General features: G+C 36.6%; 1 protein-coding gene across 2 annotated transcripts; it reads right to left on the bottom strand.

Annotated features, from left to right (window-relative positions):
• Nucleotides 1-505: 505 nt before the first annotated feature.
• LOC124411664 (ATP-binding cassette subfamily C member 4-like) lies at nt 506-11,678 on the bottom strand. Of its 2 annotated transcripts, none has more exons than XM_046890929.1 (16): nt 11,528-11,613; nt 11,241-11,351; nt 10,168-10,543; nt 9,649-9,780; nt 9,390-9,581; nt 8,949-9,257; nt 8,400-8,861; nt 7,656-7,961; nt 7,022-7,165; nt 5,992-6,529; nt 5,693-5,923; nt 5,136-5,372; nt 4,372-4,634; nt 3,186-3,631; nt 1,600-1,729; nt 506-762 (listed from the first exon to the last, which is right to left on the bottom strand). In XM_046890929.1, exons 1-16 carry the CDS (start codon nt 11,599-11,601, stop codon nt 553-555), a joined length of 4,161 nt encoding a protein of 1,386 aa, XP_046746885.1. In that variant the 5' UTR covers nt 11,602-11,613; the 3' UTR covers nt 506-552. The 2 variants fall into 2 exon arrangements, with proteins under 2 accessions (XP_046746885.1, XP_046746883.1); XM_046890927.1 differs by having other exon boundaries at nt 538-762; nt 5,992-6,520; nt 11,528-11,678.
• Nucleotides 11,679-17,334: the final 5,656 nt, after the last annotated feature.

Genomic DNA, 17,334 nt, shown 5'->3' with positions numbered 1-17,334 from the left:
GGCTGCCAGAATGAAAGATCACTAGTAGTAGAACTTTACCTCCAACACTGTATAATGTGATACGTTGAATTACTTTTTTCTACATATTCAATCTCTTTTATGTACAAATCAAAATTTTTCGCCAGTTCAAACTGCATCAATATTTAATATATAACGTGAAAGTGAAGTAAATATTAGGGGTAAGCAAATACTGCAAATCTTATCACTTTTCAATATTTACTTTTTTGCATAGACAAGAAAGAGAGAGAAAAAAAAAAAAAAAAAAAACCGTCGATAGAAACTTAGAACTTAAACTTGTATTAACTATGTTCATCTTTGGTTCTGAATGAAATCAAAAAATGAACGTGTGTATTTAGCTATAATGAATTATTGACTCGAGAGTCAAGATAAGAGCGAGCTTAAAAATAAGATGAAATAATAATGGATTTAAAATATACGCTATAAAAATCGTTCGCGATATAATTGAAACGATTTATCTAAGTGCTTAATTCTTTCTTGATCTATATATCATCGCATTGATGTACATATAAACGATCATTTTTATCTATTTCCTTATAAGTATGTAACTTCTTTTGCAGAGGCAGTAATTCGTCTTTCCTCGTTCGTTTTTTCAACAGATACGTCTTCATTGAAATTACTGAATCGATATGCACTTTCAGCAATCTCCGAAAGTTTTTCCGCCGTTGATTTTCCGGTCTGACGTAACATTTGTGAAAAATTACCGTAACGATTTTTCAACAGCAAGTAAGGGTGGTCGAATTCCTGTACGCGAAAAAGAAACAAAAATGTCATGAACAAATAATAAAATCAAAATATAAAATAATTATTAATTTCAACCTCAGGGGGGATTTTGATTTTTTACAAATTTTACCAAACAAAAAACTATTTTTTCGTGCACACGTGTGTTTTTATGACAATCTTCCAGCAAAAAAAAAAAGTAAATTGTTTTTAAAAAAAATTTTTACGATTCTTTATTGTATGCAATTGAAATAATTACAGAATAAATTTTTTATGAAATTGCAACAGATTTTGGTTTTAAACGGTTCTTAACCCCGTGAAGCATGGTGATAATTAGCATAATTGTTTGTAATCTAAGATTTATAAACAGAAAAACTAAAAAAATGACGTTTTTTTCGAAAAAATTCATTTCTGAAGAATCTGTCCAAGGAAATAACTTAAAATTCAGTGAAAGTGGGTTTTTGGGGTCGCTGATTACGAATCCGAAAGCAGATTTTCAAAATTCAAAATTCCACAATTTTCTAAATCTTTCGCCACCATCTTGAATCCGCCATTTTGAATTTTGAAAATTAGGAACTTTGAGTTCGGATCCGTAATCAGTGATCCGATAAACCTCCGTGTGAGAATTTCCACGATCATACGACCATTTGAAAAATGTTTGCTTCAAAGGGTCAATAAAATTTTGTACCATATTTACTATGATTCTGTTATACTGCTTTTAACCATTATGACATTCACAAAGTTATGTGCCTATTTTTATTCCGACAGAAACAGAGAAATACGGGAAATGAGAAAACCAATTTGCAAGGTTGCAAAAACTTGAGGAACAAGTTTAAGATGAGAATCGATGTTTATGCTTACCGCAATTCGGCCTCCATCCATTACAAGGACTTTATCACTATCCATGATCGTGTTTAACCGATGAGCTATCGTCAGGACGGTGCAATCAGTGAATTTCCTTCTAATAGTTTTTTGGATAAGAGCGTCGGTGCTGAAATTCGAAATTAAACGAATTGAAACTTCGTTAACAAAACAAGGGGAATCGATTTTTCACGCAGTTAACACCATTTTTTTCGCGAGCAAGGATCGTTTTTCGGTGTCTAAAAACCGCTATCAAATCGTTCGACAGCTAAAAAAACAGTTTACAAAATCAGAAATGTGACGATAGTGAACTATATCGATTGGATAATGTCAAGTTTTTGACTCGATGCCGTAAGATTATAAAAAATGAATGGAAAGTTAGCAGAAAAATTGACTGTATAAGAAATTGTGATACATGAATAATAATAAAACACGACAAGAGCGGGCAATATTGAATATTACGAAAATATGTACAATTAATGCAAATAGTGTTCAAATCCATTCATTCCGAAAACAATATACATTTATTTCAGTAAAAATTAAACAGAGAGAAATTTTGAGGTTAGAAAATCATATCTTAAAACAGCATATTGAATAATGGTGGGAATTGGAAAGGCAAAAACAACGCTTAAAGTTGAACTCTATTCGAACATTTATTTTAAGCAGATGGAAAATATATCAGTCTATGAAATCTCGCGATACTGAATATTCAATGATACTATAACGCAGTAGTAAAAAAAGCAGGATATCTGACCGACCTTGATGGGCCAACGTACGAACTTGGAGGTAAACAAAATTCTAATAAGCAGTCGGAATCGTTTGAAGCGCAGAAAACATTATTGGATAGAAACGAAAGAATTGAATTTGGTATTCATATGAGTCGAAAATTGCTAGATTGATTGAATCATAAATCTAATTAATCAGGAATGAGTTGAGATGAACCGTATTGGTTGAGACCAAAACCATCAAGGTCTAGTGGCCCAAATCTGAGATTAGATGATGTGAATTTTTTATTATTCGAATAAGTCAAAAGCTGCTGGACCAATCATACCCGAGATTAATTCAAATTACAAATTAAGAAGGTTAGATAAATGCATCATTGAAAATCATTACTTTTTAGCTACGATGATCTTTGGAAAAATGAAAAAACAGAGAAGACTAGACTGGTGTTACAAAGAAGTTCCTAATTATCGGTTTTGTATTTCAAATTCCTTCAAAATGGTTAGGAAGTTGAAAAAAAATAAATAAAAAAACTAGTTGATTTCTTTGATTTCACTCTCCACGATAGCTAATTTCTTTCCAAAGACTATTTCCCACATATTCGCTAAAAATATCATCGGATATTTAATTTTGCCACGCTTCGCATCAATTTTAACTACGTTCAACAAATGGCAATATCGATCTAATTACAGAACGGCATAAAAAAACATCATTTATTAACTTTTGAGATAATCGTTTTCCCAAAAAATGATCCATCTGCAACCGTTCGAAGCAGCTTAGAATGAAAAATCGGTATCAAAGTTCTTGTATTTCTTCTTCAATCACAATCTTGTGACAAAATTGACAATCTCGACGTTGACACTCACCTAGGATCAACGTTGGCGGTTGCTTCGTCCAGGACGAGTATCCTGTTCTTCCTCAGGATGGCTCTGGCTAAGCAAATCAACTGGCGCTGTCCGACGCTAAAATTCGCGCCACCCCCGGCGACCTTGAAATCGAGAGACGCCACGGCGTCCTGGAGCTCAACTTCCCGTAGGCTATCCCAAAGCTGAGCATCCGAAAATTGGTCGAAGGGATCTAAGTTGTACCGCATGCTTGCCGAGAACAAAATCGGCTCCTGGGGGATGATTGAGATTCGGGGGCGCAGCTCGTGCAGTCCAATTGACTTCGTGTCGATGCCATCCAAGTTTATTTCACCCTCAAGACCGTCTCCTGACAGCCGAAAAAGCGCCGAAATCAGTGACGATTTACCAGCGCCGGTTCTTCCGACTATGCCGATTTTTTGACCCGATTTTATCGCCACGTTCAAGTCCTGCAATAGAATTACCAAATAACGGAGATCAGGAATGTGATCTGCCACTGGCAGATTATGGATTCCATCAATCGGTATGAAAATCTTTCGAAAATGCAGAGTCTTCGTTACGAAATCGTTACCAAATTTTTGTAAAATCGTTCAAGCCAAAAGACTTTATACTTCTGAAATTTTTTACCACACTGTACAATACTGCAATCTATTCCAAACAAATGAAAAGCACTTGAAATCGGTATGTAGAAGATAACATTCATCACACTCAAAAAAGGAAGATATTTAAAAATATTCTAAATTGTACTAGAAAATTATCGAATTATTATTACAAAAGATATTTTAAATCACATTAGGCGTTGTAAAATCGGAATGAGTCAAATGTCGTGAAATGATCTGGAATCGTGGCTGAAAAGTTATGAAATTATTTGAAATCGCAAGTGATCGCAAGTGAATTATAGTCCCTTGGTTTAATCTCTCTGATCCATCTGTAAAAAGTGATGATACGGGAATGCTTGAAACCTTTCGAAAATAGTAAAAATTCATTACGAAACATTATCAAATTTCAAAATATCGTGCATTCAGTCGGTTGAAAAATGTTTTTACCATCAATCTGCTGAATACGTAAATTAATATGTTGTCAACCCCTGATAACGAAAACTGGTAAATTTGGAGAGATTCTTATTTAACTATTGACACCAGACGCATTATAATCACTTGATAAAGTTACGACAACTTTTTTTACTCACCTTCAACACCAGCTGCTTGTTGGCGGCATATCTCATGGATACTTTATTGAAAGTCAAAGCACCGGTCGAAGGCCAAGATGGAGGCGGTGGGTTGTCGGTTTTGAAGGGTCCCTCCTTAGGCAGATTTGTGTATTGAAGAACCCTTTCGACCGAAGTCATGAGGGAGATAACCTCGGCACCTTGCCTGACGCCATACTGAAGGATTCCAGTTAGCATGAGGGACTGAGAAATAGCGAGTCCCGCGGAGCCGGCAAGAGTGTCATCTGAAAGACAATTGCTCACTTTACAGTCTATCACAAAAACGTACCATCAAGTACGACCAGAATCTTTTGTCATTGACACTCAATCTTTCTCATGAATTTTTTTTTTTGCAAGGATAAAGATTTCAGGACGAGCTGAAGGCGAGCCGGAAGCGAGCCGGAAGCGAGTACTGAAATTATCCGAGCCAAAAAACGGTTCACGGGCATGCCACATAGAATATTTTTTACGGTATGGTCATTGAAAAGCAAAACGAAGAGTGAGGTTATGTCGCGATCTGTTCGACGAAGCTACTTTATTCGGCAGTTTGGGATGCGCACTTCGAACTGCGCATTAAAACTGCGGAATAAAGACTTTATTCCGCAAGTTTGTTCGCTGCCGTATAAAGCGTCACTTTACGGAACGAAAACTGCCACAAGAAGTGGACTTTTCTATGCCCATGCTGTAAAAAGGTCATTATTTACCGATACCAATACTATAGGCGATGAACAGTGAAAAATACCAACCAGCATTCATCAGGATCAGTACGAAGCAAACGCAGGCTATGAAACCGCACGAAACGATATCCAGAACAAATCCGAGCGCGGTTGCTGTCGTTACTGTCAAGTACCAGGCGCCGGTGTGCGTATCTTGGTACCGGTCAAACTCTTTTTGGAGCAATTCTTCAACTCGCGGTCCTCTGCTTCTTATCGTCGTCAGTCCATCGAGGGTTGAGCTGACGTGTGAAAATACCGGACTCTTAGCTAAAGAACATTCATTATGTAATCAAATCCAACAACGACCGTCCCAATAAATAAGATCACCCGTGTCTCAAGCCCAATAACTCAGCAAAAAAAAGAAAAAAAAATGTCAAAGCAAGTGTTAAAAGCATTGATCCAAAGTAGGGTTGAAAAGTTCAGAGCTTTCTGCATCCAAGCGGCTTTCGTTCATTGGTCTACGTCATTTTTAGTTCAAGCCGGCTTTTACGCGTTAAGAAACGTAGTATTTTTTTCTGCCAAGTTGTCGGACTTGAAACATGATTTATTGGAAAGACAAAATCATGTACAGATGGACTTTGACTTACTGACGCATTCCAATCGCTTAATGTTCTGCGCAGTCTTCAGATAGTAAAACCTAACGACGTAGAAGATACTAATCATCAGAATGATCGGCAGGATCAACCAAGTATTAACAATCGCGATCATCACCAGGATCCCTATGATGTAAACAAATATTTGGAGTGCTTCGAGCAGCGTTCTTGGAAGCAGCTCATCCATGGTTCCAATGTCCTTAGAGAACCGGTTCAAAATCCTCCCTACAATGCAGAATAAAACAAAAAATTATTTCAAAATCTATGCCTCCATTGTCATTTCATCAACTCACCAGTTGGGTTGGTGTTGAAAAACCTCATCGTGGCTTGCAGAAGATTAGCAAACATGGTGTTGTGGATATTCTGACTCGCGTTCATAGAGAGCTTCATGAATAGCACGCTCCTGAAGAGGGCGAAGAACACGCAGCCGGCTATGCAGAAGGTGTAGACGTAAACCGCTATGGTGGGACGAAGTATGCCGTATTCATCCAACCACGTCGGCTGCCAGAAGTTTGGTCTTTGGTCAACCGTTTGGTTCGAAACGGTCATTGATTTGTTCAGCTTCAAAGAAACCCTCAGCGTCTCCTGGTTGGTCCAATGGGTTATCCAGTAGTCGGTGCCACTTGCCGCTATTTGACTGATTATGAATATGACCGCGAAGAAGATCAGTGAACAGATGTTACCACCGGATCTGAAGTAGTCCCAGTACACTTTGTTCGATATTTCTCCCGTCGCCATTTTCTCCTCCGATAAATCTCCGTCGTCCTTACTTGCCTCGGTCACCGTGGACTTGATTTCCGCCGCACCGTTCAATTTTTCGATCTGCAATTTCTAAGCGCCATTTTTACAACCGTTACAATGAAAGGATAGATTTTTGTTTGAGGACTTATTGACTTCTTTTTTTTACAGATAAGCTTGTGAGTTTTTGGCTTGCTTGACTTGGAATGCGGTATCAAATCGCGATTGCAAATCTGAAGCCGAATTTATCAAAAAAATTCTATACAGTCATTTTTCATGCAGATCCGACTTCTTATTGTTTTTTATACATCATGGTTGATCCACTGAATACGTGAATCAAACATTCAGACTCAGGATTCAAGGTCAAAAGTCCAACAAGTCCTCAGGTGTCTTTACAACTTTTATCAATCAGAAATTATTAATTTCAATTGCATATTCAGAATTAGTGAAGAAAGCTCGCGAGAATTTGACCTAACTTTTCAAAAATCGTATTAACGTGAGCTTGATTATTTGATTTTCCAGTTTCCAGTTTCGAAAAAAAGTTTTCCGAGAAGCAAAACATGCAGAATGAATAACGATTTATACCGTGAAGTCGATCTTCTCGTCCTGACTTTCGACAGCGCGCTCAATTTCCATAGCGGATTCTTCTGGCTCGACTGATTGTGAAACTATGGAGTCCAGATTTGACTTGGCGAGCTCTTCATAAGATCCTTGATGTTCAATTGTGCCCTGGAATGAAACATCTTCGTATCGATCTCGATCCTTATTTGATCTTTTACTAATAGATCCATAGTGAAAAAATATTTCTGACTACATTGTGGATAAAATTCCGAAAATTAAAAACAAAAAAAAACCTATCCTCAACTCTGTTTACACTCACGTTGTTCAAACACTTTCAAATATTGCATAAAACATCAGAATTCGTATCAATCTTATCATGAAAATTTCTCAACCAAGTGCTCAAAATATTCGAATCACCTGTTGGTCTCATCGATCAATATAAAATTTTGTTTCAAGAATTTAGAATTTCGATATCGATCGAAACTCGAAAATCTCGATATAACTATTTAATTTCTGAGGGTGTTGAAATTACGCGATGAAAGTCATCATCGGTAAAATCATAATAGTCCAAGTCTCCGGAAAATTATTCGAAACTTTTCAGAAATGTATTCAAAAGTATTCTGACATGTTTTTATTCCATTATAATTAACGGGCTTACGCGATTCAGAACAACGATGTAATCCGCGTGTTGAAGATGTTGGAGCTGATGCGTGACGAGAATCCGGGTTTTCCCCTTTAGGAAACCCATGATGCATTCCTCGAACAAGTGGTGACCGACCTGAGCGTCTACGGCACTCAGAGGATCGTCGAGAAGGTAGAGATCAGCGTCCCTGTAAATAGCTCTAGCTAAATTGACGCGCGCCCTCTGGCCTCCAGAAAGAGATGCTCCCCCTTCTCCAACGTAGCTCAAGTCACCCTGAGGAAGCTGAGCGAAATCCTTGAGCAAGGCGCAGACTTTGGTAACCTGCAAAATTTGTAGGTAGTGCATGAAAACTACAGAATATCTTTAAAACATTTTTAGATCATCGACATTCCTGTTTTACCGACGAATTGAGCAGATTATATTTTACACTTTTTCTTTTTCCTGAGTGGTCGAACTACAACAAAATTCAGGGAATGTAGGTTTCATAGGCGCGTGTGTATGTTCACTAAGAGAATTTGTTCAAAGATGCCAAAGATATGGGATTCAACTATGACAGGGTAGTCTACCATAATCTCAAAACGAGTGATATTTAATCACTAGTATATTTATAGAGTTTCCATCAAATTTCAAAACTTCACCTGAGGACCGTACAAACACAATTCAAAAGTTTAAAACGATTTAAGTACTCAGGAGAAAAAGAAACTGTAAAATACGGTCTGCTTACTCGGTCGGTAAGTCTCCTCGGTTGAGGTTTCCCACCTCTTGGTACCGATTTTTGTCATAGGGTTGACCGAAGAGAATGTTCTCGCGTATGGAACCGGAGAATAGCCAAGGATCCTGGCTGGTGTACGAGATGCTAATATCACGACTGGTGACTTTGTTTTCTGGTTTATTTTCACCAGCGTATAACGTCAGATTACCAGCTCCAACTGGTAATTCACCCAAAATGAGATGCAGCAAGGATGATTTGCCCGATCCGACCGGGCCGACGAGAGCTGACAAGGATTTGCTCCTTATAGTTAGCGAAACGTCGCACAATGTCGGCGGCAGTTTACCCAGAATCCAATTCGCGGCAACCTTGATCATTTCGATGCCAACACCGTTCTCGAGCCTCCAGTTCCTCTTCATCACTTCTATGACGTCGGGCTCTCTCCTGATTTCTTTTGAAGATTGAGCGTCTCCATCTTCAAGGCACTTAACCTCATCCAGTAGTAAAAATTCCTGCAAAACAGTCGAGACAAATTTGAGAATGGTCATATAGACGAGAATCGAGTCCTCGTAATGGAAAATTAATTCTGCGATACTGACCGTCAACCTTTCCAGGGTCGCTGCAGTCTCGCCGGCCATTATGATTGCTTGAGGAACGGAAACTACGCATGTAAACATCATCACACTGAAGAGACTCGACATTACGAACGTGATTTCAGCAGTCAGCGAATTTCCCAGCATAACAAACGTGATAAGCGTCAAATAGAGAGACAGTCTCTCCGAAAATAGTATAATGCTCAAGTAAAAACCCCTTAGATACGACGTGTACTTTATCAGCCTGATCTCCAAGGCTCGAATTTTCGACACCACAATCTCGAACGGTTCTTCCCAAGAGTACATCTTCACTATCTGTTTAACCGAAAAGTTCAGTGCATCATTTAATTGTACCACACTTCACACCATTCTCTGTTCATGGTGACTCTACTTATGCAACAATTAACATTGAACGTGATATTCATTACATTCCACCATTATTCTCACCTGTATTCCGGAGATCAATTCCTTCATCTTCTGAACCCGCTCATCGGTTTTAACCGCGATTTTAGATCTCAGATTGGCGCTAAGTCGGCCGAGGTACGCCTGAATGGGCACATTCTGCAATGTCACCGAGGCGATTCCAACCAGTGCAGCCACTCCTAAAGACCGCCACATGATGTACCCCATGACCGAGACCTGTAGCCATAATTATTTTGATTTCTGTAGATCGACGAAGAGCTTGAAATTGAACAGCGAGCTTTACCTGAATCGGCATGATCCAGAGATGGTGGAACAGCAAGGGTACTAAATCAAAACGGGCCACGTCGTTGCTTATCAAGTTCGACACTTGACCTGCTGCTGTGTTATTCACGGCAGCCTGATTCAACCTAAGGACCTAAAACAGTGAGTTTGCAAAGGTATGATTATCAAAAACTGATAAAAAAAAAGATTTGTGATACGTAGAACGCAGATCCTCAAAAGAGTTCTGATATAGCTGGTCATGAAGAGATCTTCATGAAATCCGGAACACCATGCATTTCCAAGAAGTGCTAAAATCACACTGACGAGAAACACTGACACAAGGTCACAAAAATGAAAAATCACGTTTGAAAAACACTAACCACATCCAACCTCCAATGGGACTTTTGATTTTCTGGCCTTTCCGAAGACCCTGAAGAGAGTCAGCCTCAGACCCAATTACTAGATCGAGTATGTTGGGTGAAATAAAATGAAAGATGGAAACAGAACCACGGAATGCAGTTTACAAAGCATGTGCACAAACCTTTCTGTATATGACGGAGCAACAAGCAACTCTGACGCACATTCCGATCTGCCTATTGCGAAGTCCTGAGTGGTGTATCGTGAATATGACTGCGAGGTTGGTGAGGATCAGGAGACCAGCGTAAAGCAAGGCGTCGTTTCTGCTCACCGGATTGACACCGGGATTGAAATAGCTAACCACCCAACCCTGAAGAACCGGCGTACATGATCGAAGCACCGCTGACTGCACCAGCATCAGTAGACCCTGGATCATGTATCTTGCCCAGAACATTCGCGCGATCGCTGCACCCAGAGACGGTTTTTTGCTTGGCACCTTTTTCCCGTCTTTTCCAACCACCAGCTCCTTGTTTGCCTTAGCTAACTCCTTATTCCATTCCCTGTTGTGGACAGAAATAGATTTGAGAAATTTCTAAATTTACCGGTCAACGAAAGAGGAAAGTTTCAAATGAAACTGAATGCTGATGGATCATCGTCTAGTTCTTCCATGGATTGTTTCAATAAAAAGTTTTTTTGTGATACATGCACGATTTCCGTATTTGTTTTTTTTTTTTTTTTTTTTTCATATATATTTTGTTTTTTAATAAAAATCGTCATTGGGTGGAAAAATAACTTCCGAACTTTTACACTGATTACATACATATTTAAATTTATTGATGAATGTGATTTGATCCCGAACTTTTGGCAGAAGAAAAAAAAGAAAAACGCTAAAGCTATACATGTGTTAAAAAAATATCGTACGTTTTTCAGAATTTTTTGTTGCACCTGTTTCAGGAATTTTCTAACAGACTGTAACTCGAGAATTAAATGCACTAGAGACTTCCAACGAAACCCAAAATGGAGATTCAAGCTGTTGCTAAATTTGAAACTTTATTAGAACTCGGTTTTCAGCGTGGTTGAACACCTTATTTTCAACTGAACTAAAAATGCTAGGTTCATTTTTAAGTCGGATTCAGATTCTGCGTCAAAAATCGTTCGAGAGGCGGTTACTATTCTCTCGCATTGTATTCATTACTGTTGATCGAAAGAAAAATTGTTTAAATAGTAGAAATACAGGATCTTATGGTTTTCTCTTACATTTCGAGACGATCGCCCAGCCGTTCGGATTCATCGGACTTCAAGGGATCGTACAAGTCCGATATTTGAAGATCTCGTGTCACCCCTTTCCAAAAAATGTCCGCTGTCCATCTGCGTGATTTTGAAAAGAAAAGACAAACTCGTTACTATCAATTTTTTTTTTTTGTTTTTTTTGTTTTTTATCCTCTATCGAAGCATCGTCAATTTTATCCTACTGAAAAATTTCAATTGCAAAAAAGTATGGCAAATATGACCGTTTTGTATTATGACAAGTGTCTTTTGCTCACCCGAAGCAAAGATAGCTAAAAAGATTCGACCTCTCCTCGGGATTTCTGTAGCTGTGCCTTTCTCTAGTATCCATGTTTGCGAAATTTTATTGAAATATTTTCTGGTTTGGGTGCCGTGCCGCTGCCGTTGTCAACGTTGAATAACGACTATCTGAAAACAGATAAATAATTTATTTCGTACAATCTTCGAGGTTTGCTTTTTAGAATGAAATTGATTGAATTTTTATTTAAAAATTATTTTATAAAATATTCTACTCGATGTTAATATATTCTATTCAATACGGAAGATTCACTGAGAATTATTGCCCAGTTATTTTTATCGCACGACTGGAATAAGTTGTTTAAAATTTTCGTATCCTTCGACTATTGTCAGTCGAACCGCGGAACTTGGCCCTCCACATACCGCAGCTCATTGACCCACCTCGACACCCGAGTATCATGTAAAACTACTGTGGCTGTGTGAATATATCATATGCAAACGACCGTGAGAAAAACAGCCGGGAAACAAGATTTTCAAGTTTATCGAGTCGAGCACTAGGCTATCCAATACTCGCAGATATTGCAGCATCGCTTCCTCGGCCTTCATCGAAGCAGGCACAAAGTGCATTGTTTACCAATAAGCTAAATGCAATTTGTAATTATAACCGCGTAATTTACTCTCGCACTTTGTCTCCCTATTATCCAACCATTCTTCATTATTCTATTCTACCTTATCTCTTTTGGGATCTATTACATATATTTCTAACATTTACAGTGACAACTGCGTCTTAGGATCACAGAGTTTCTCCTCTTCTTCTATCTTCTGACATTCCGTTATTACCATTATTATTATTATTATTATTATTATTAATATCATTTTTCTCCAAAATATATGAAATAACGCGGTATAAGAGCTTATAATATAAATGGTGTGAAAAATAAAAAATCAAAAAGGTATAAAGTAAAATTTTCAAAATTTATATAGTCAAGGTTTAAAAAGTAAAAATTTTATTCATCCAAACGAATGTTATAGAAAGAATTTTTCCTCGGCGAAACAAAAAGCGACGACACAGTCCAGTCGAGTTAGATCAAGTTTTATTTTGGGATAACCTTGATTAGGCAATTTATTTGTAGATAGTTTAGACCCTCGAAATCATAGCGTGAAAATATCCGACAAAGTTAATTCCGGGTTTGGTCGTAAAAAATGTTTAAAACAGAGAAAAAGTTACCTTTCGTGGATAAACTATTTTTCTACGAATTATACATTTGAACCATAAACACAAAAGTTATTTGTCTAATCATTGGGTAAAACACAAGCCTTTGCGTGATCAATAACAGTTATTCGTTTAACCGTAAAATGAGGAAAAAAAAACCATAAAAATTGAGTTTGTTCATTCGTTATTTTGAATTAATGAATAATTAACGTGCGGTTTTAAATTCATACCACAAATAATACATTGTGACGTCTAGAGAACGGTGCAAGGACTTTCTTACCTGTGTAATATAGTTAAGCAACAATACAAGCAACAAGGCGAAATCCGTACAAGAGCTGTCATTTTCGACTATTTTGGACTACGGGGGTTGAAAAAAGTCATGGTGTCAGTTCACAGTAAGGATTTTCCGTAAACAAATTACGAAGAAAAAAAAAAAAAAAAAAAAAAAAAAAGACTCCAATAAGACAATTTTTTGATAATTTAAAAAATTTTGTTGTTAAACAAATATAGATATCTCCGAACGATTGATACATTATCGTCGATATTATTATTGAATTTCTATTTTCCCTATCTTCGACAAGTAATTACAAAAAAAAAAAAAAAAACCAAATATCTTCATCAGAACCGGAAGTAACGGTATTTCAGTTTTATTTAGTTTATTATTGTCTCGATTGATGTTAAGAAGCGAAAAAATATATCAAAACTCACTCAACACCTCAAGGAGTTTCCGTGATTTTTTTATAGATTTCTGAGAGCATTAAATCCGAGCAAAAAAAAATTATTGAAATTCGTCGAACTCCGGCAGTTGGGGGAAAAAAAGCTTGACGACGCGGTGGTGCGGGGGAGGGGGAGAGGTGGTAGTTTACTGTTTACTTGACAAATGAATAATTCCGTTGTGTATATAATTTTGCTACTCCTTCAGGTGGCGCAACGGTCGTTTTTGTGTAAAAAAAAAGGGATGAAAAAAAACGCCGTTTTTAAAATCTGCAATTTTAAAATCAAACGACTACAACATTAAAGTTCATGATGGTTTGGAGTAAAAAATAATTTTTCCTAAATGATTTGGCACATTGATCTTTTTCATTAAAAAAAAAAAAAAAAAAAAAACAGATTTTCTTCATTTATTCTAGAACATATTCAAGAATATCAAAATTTTCCCAATACGTCTTTTTTTTTTTTCGTTTTTCATTTCACTCCTGTGAGGACCATTAGGAATTATTTTTTTGTTTTATTATTTAAGAAATCGAAAAAAGTGTAGAAAAAAAAAAAAAAAAAAAAAAAAAAACTGTGAAGCAGCCGCATCCCAGATAGATCTCACTTATTTACGACCGATAATCTGTGGAAAAAGTTGCAGAATTTTAAGAATGATATTTTTTCTGTTATCCCGTTTTTGAACAAATATGATCGTCGTGGCAGCCGAAGGAGTAGCATGAAAATTCTTTAAAAAAATTAGGCTCATTTTGAAGCGGAATAAGTGCGGAAAAAAAATTTGTGCGAGAATCTGATGACCCGAAAGAAATGAATCCTCTATTTCACTCGGACTGCCCCGTATAATTATATGATATTTTATTTTATCATTCTTCGAAACTTTCTCCCTGGTGGGAACAGCATGGACGAGGATACTTTCAACCTTTCTAAAGGACTAAAAAAAAAAATAGACAATTATACCAACAGACGATTCACCCCTAGAGGGTATTAATTATTTATAAAACAATGGAATAATAACCATTCCTCCAAATGTCATTGTGACCTTTACGGAGCCTTTCGACTCTACCGGTTTCAGTAAATTGAAAATTAGAAAAAAAACTACTTAAGTTTTATAATGGCACGAGACCGTTTGCTTGGCCTTAAAACGATTTTTATTTTGATAATAAAATACACGAGTCATTGAATTATTATTAGTTCATTTTCGAATTTGCTAAAATCAAAGCATGAAAAGTATCTAATGTTTAAAAAAAAATGTCGGAGTGAATCTTTTTTTTTTTTTTTTTTTTTTTTTCGACAGGGATGGGGCGAAATATCGAAGTCCACGTATCTCGGATGCAAAAAATGGCTCAACAGCCCTATTCCATATGCAATTCTGGAAAAAACCACAACAACAAATTTTTATTCAACGTAAATGTAAAGAAATTCGATGAATTCTACGAACTCACAATTACGATTTAGTAAAACGGGACTTTTCAGTCGGTTTCTCGTGTGAGACATATGGATATGTGGATATTGCGAAATATATACGTCAGCGCGAAATCTACTAGGACACCTCCTCAAGCGTTTCAACAGCTTTGCATCGAGTGACCGGTAACGAAAACGAGTTTGACGCGTTTTTCATCGTTATACGTTGTTCCTTTTTTATGACGCTCCATGGTATATGCAAATACTTCGTATACGTGGTGAACGTCAGTGTTTTGCACGTTATTTCGCGAAATGGTGTTTCGTCGAATTGCGTGATGATCTGACAATTATATTTAACAAAATTATAAGCAGTTGGTATAACTATATTTTATCGAACAAGATTTTTTCAACCTACTATAAATTACATTACCAATTTTAAGAATCCCCCCCCCCAGAGCAGCGTTAGCTTTTCGACGAAAATTTATTTTATAAATTCAAATAACATGGACAATGACACAAGGTCACAGTAGTAAAAATTGCGCATTTTTGAAAGAGAAATATTATAAAAAAATTAATTTATGTTTCATAAAATTTTGCGATAAACATTATTTATGAAGTCATTTTTCTTTTTCTTTTTTTGTTTTTAATTTTCAAAGAATTATTCACCATTATTACTGTCAAACTGTAGCCGTAAAAGAATAAGAGAAAATATTTTTACCGATTTTTGTCTGCATCTTCGAGATTAGTATTAAAAAAGTCGTTAGTCTTGATTGATTTATTGCGGTATTGCGTTAAAATGGATAAACGTGGAACAAACTGAATACGGCAAAAAGTAGTAAATCCGTTAAAATTGAATAAATTTCCAATTTTTGATTCATTTGTATTAACATTGATTAGGTTATTGATAAAATTGTGTGATAATATTTTTATGCCGATTTAGTCGCAAGGATGAATCCAATGCGATATTTTTTCCCAAACTTAAAAGTAAAATCTGCAAGTATAATTGAAATTTTTACGAAAATTCACTTGATGGCTGTTGTTGATACAAGTGCCATGTCACTCATCGGTACAAATATTAGCAGCCTTTGGCCTCGAAATTTATGACACTTCCAGCAAAATAAACCGAAGAATTAAACCTGACCAAGAAACCAAAGAAAAATCAGGTAACGTTATTCAATTTGTAATGTCGTACATTGAAAAAGCTCAAATTGGTCAGAATGATCATTCTGAGCTATTTTTTCCTTTATTTTCATGCAAAATTCTAATATTGTTTTTTTTTCCACGTTTTCTCATCTCAAATGAAGTTCAATAATTTGTTCAAAAACAAAAAAGGGAGAATGACATTTCTGTGATAACTTTCAGTTTCAGTTCGAGTTTTCAATTTGAAAGAAAGAAAAGACGTGTAGTTCGATCGAAATTTTTCTTTGATCCCAAAAAATTGCGGGATTTATCGTTCCCAAAAAAAAAAAATCTTCCTAACAAAAAAAACTTTTGTAGCGTCTCTTTTGAAAACGAGGAATTTTTGTTCGCGTATCTCTATCACTTTGTAGTATGACACAGTTATATAACGTTCTACACATCCATGTCATTCACGAAACAACTTGATAATCACCGGAGGCACCAGTCATATTTTATAAGACAATAATAATCGATCCATCTGATCAATTCTGTAGCCAGAAATATACCACATTCTTATAATGTGAGATGTAACCTTGATTACAAAGCGTGTAATGACGCTTTGTAGCCTTCTTTGCACGAAAAATAGACTTCTTTGGAGAATAAAAAAAAATTCAAGACCTTTAGAAATTAGCATTTTTCTGTACAAGTTGAAGAAAGAAATCGTTTTCAGAATCGGTTTATATAATGGTCAATTTCGATATTCTAGTACGAGGTGATCTGAAGGAAGAAAAATGTGACTCTGGTGATTATACAGACCTTCAATTGTGAGGAGATCGGTTGTGAAATCGGCAGATTTGATTTTTAAAAGTTTTATCTTTTATCCTCGTTCATGAATCGGCACAATTTCAACCACATATGTATTATAATCCGAACTAAAAAATGAGATACGAAGAATGATAAATCAAAAACGTATTAATGAAACTCGCCTCTTTTGTTGAGCACTCGCTAAGCATGTGTCATTTGTTTCATATGCACACCACACACTGCATTTTGTTAGCTTAAAAACCAATTTATATATCACACACTGCGACTCGCTGAATGACGTCCGCCCTGGATCGGCGTCGATCGCGTCCTGAGAACAAGAATATTATTTTATACCCGTAAACCGGGTGGGAGTTCCTTAGAACTATCGAAGCAACAGAGACGCTCGTTTCCGATCAACCAGGGACGGAGACAAGATACTGTTGACTGCATAAGAAATCAAAACACCGTCCAATCACATCGAAATCGGCAGATGCAAAGCGATTGAAAAACACTGATGTGAGGTGGAATAAAATTGTCACATCTATTGTTTGCAAATACTCTCAAAAATGATTATTTTTT

Source organism: Diprion similis, chromosome 10 (genome assembly GCF_021155765.1).
Source record: "Diprion similis isolate iyDipSimi1 chromosome 10, iyDipSimi1.1, whole genome shotgun sequence".
NCBI lineage: Eukaryota > Metazoa > Arthropoda > Insecta > Hymenoptera > Diprionidae > Diprion > Diprion similis.
Note: the sequence above shows the minus strand (reverse complement) of the source record. Positions and strands in the feature narration are given on the sequence as shown.

What these genes read in the sequence shown, in the direction of transcription:
- LOC124411664 (XM_046890929.1), bottom strand. Translation starts at nt 11,601, where the DNA reads ATGGATACTAGAGAAAGGCACAGCTACAGAAATCCCGAGGAGAGGTCG. An exon ending in CTGGGCGATCGTCTCGAAAT is followed by an intron (nt 10,544 to 11,240) that starts GTAAGAGAAAAC and finishes TGTCCACAACAG; the next exon opens with GGAATGGAATAAGGAGTTAG. An exon ending in TCTGGATCATGCCGATTCAG is followed by an intron (nt 9,582 to 9,648) that starts GTAAAGCTCGCT and finishes TTATGGCTACAG; the next exon opens with GTCTCGGTCATGGGGTACAT.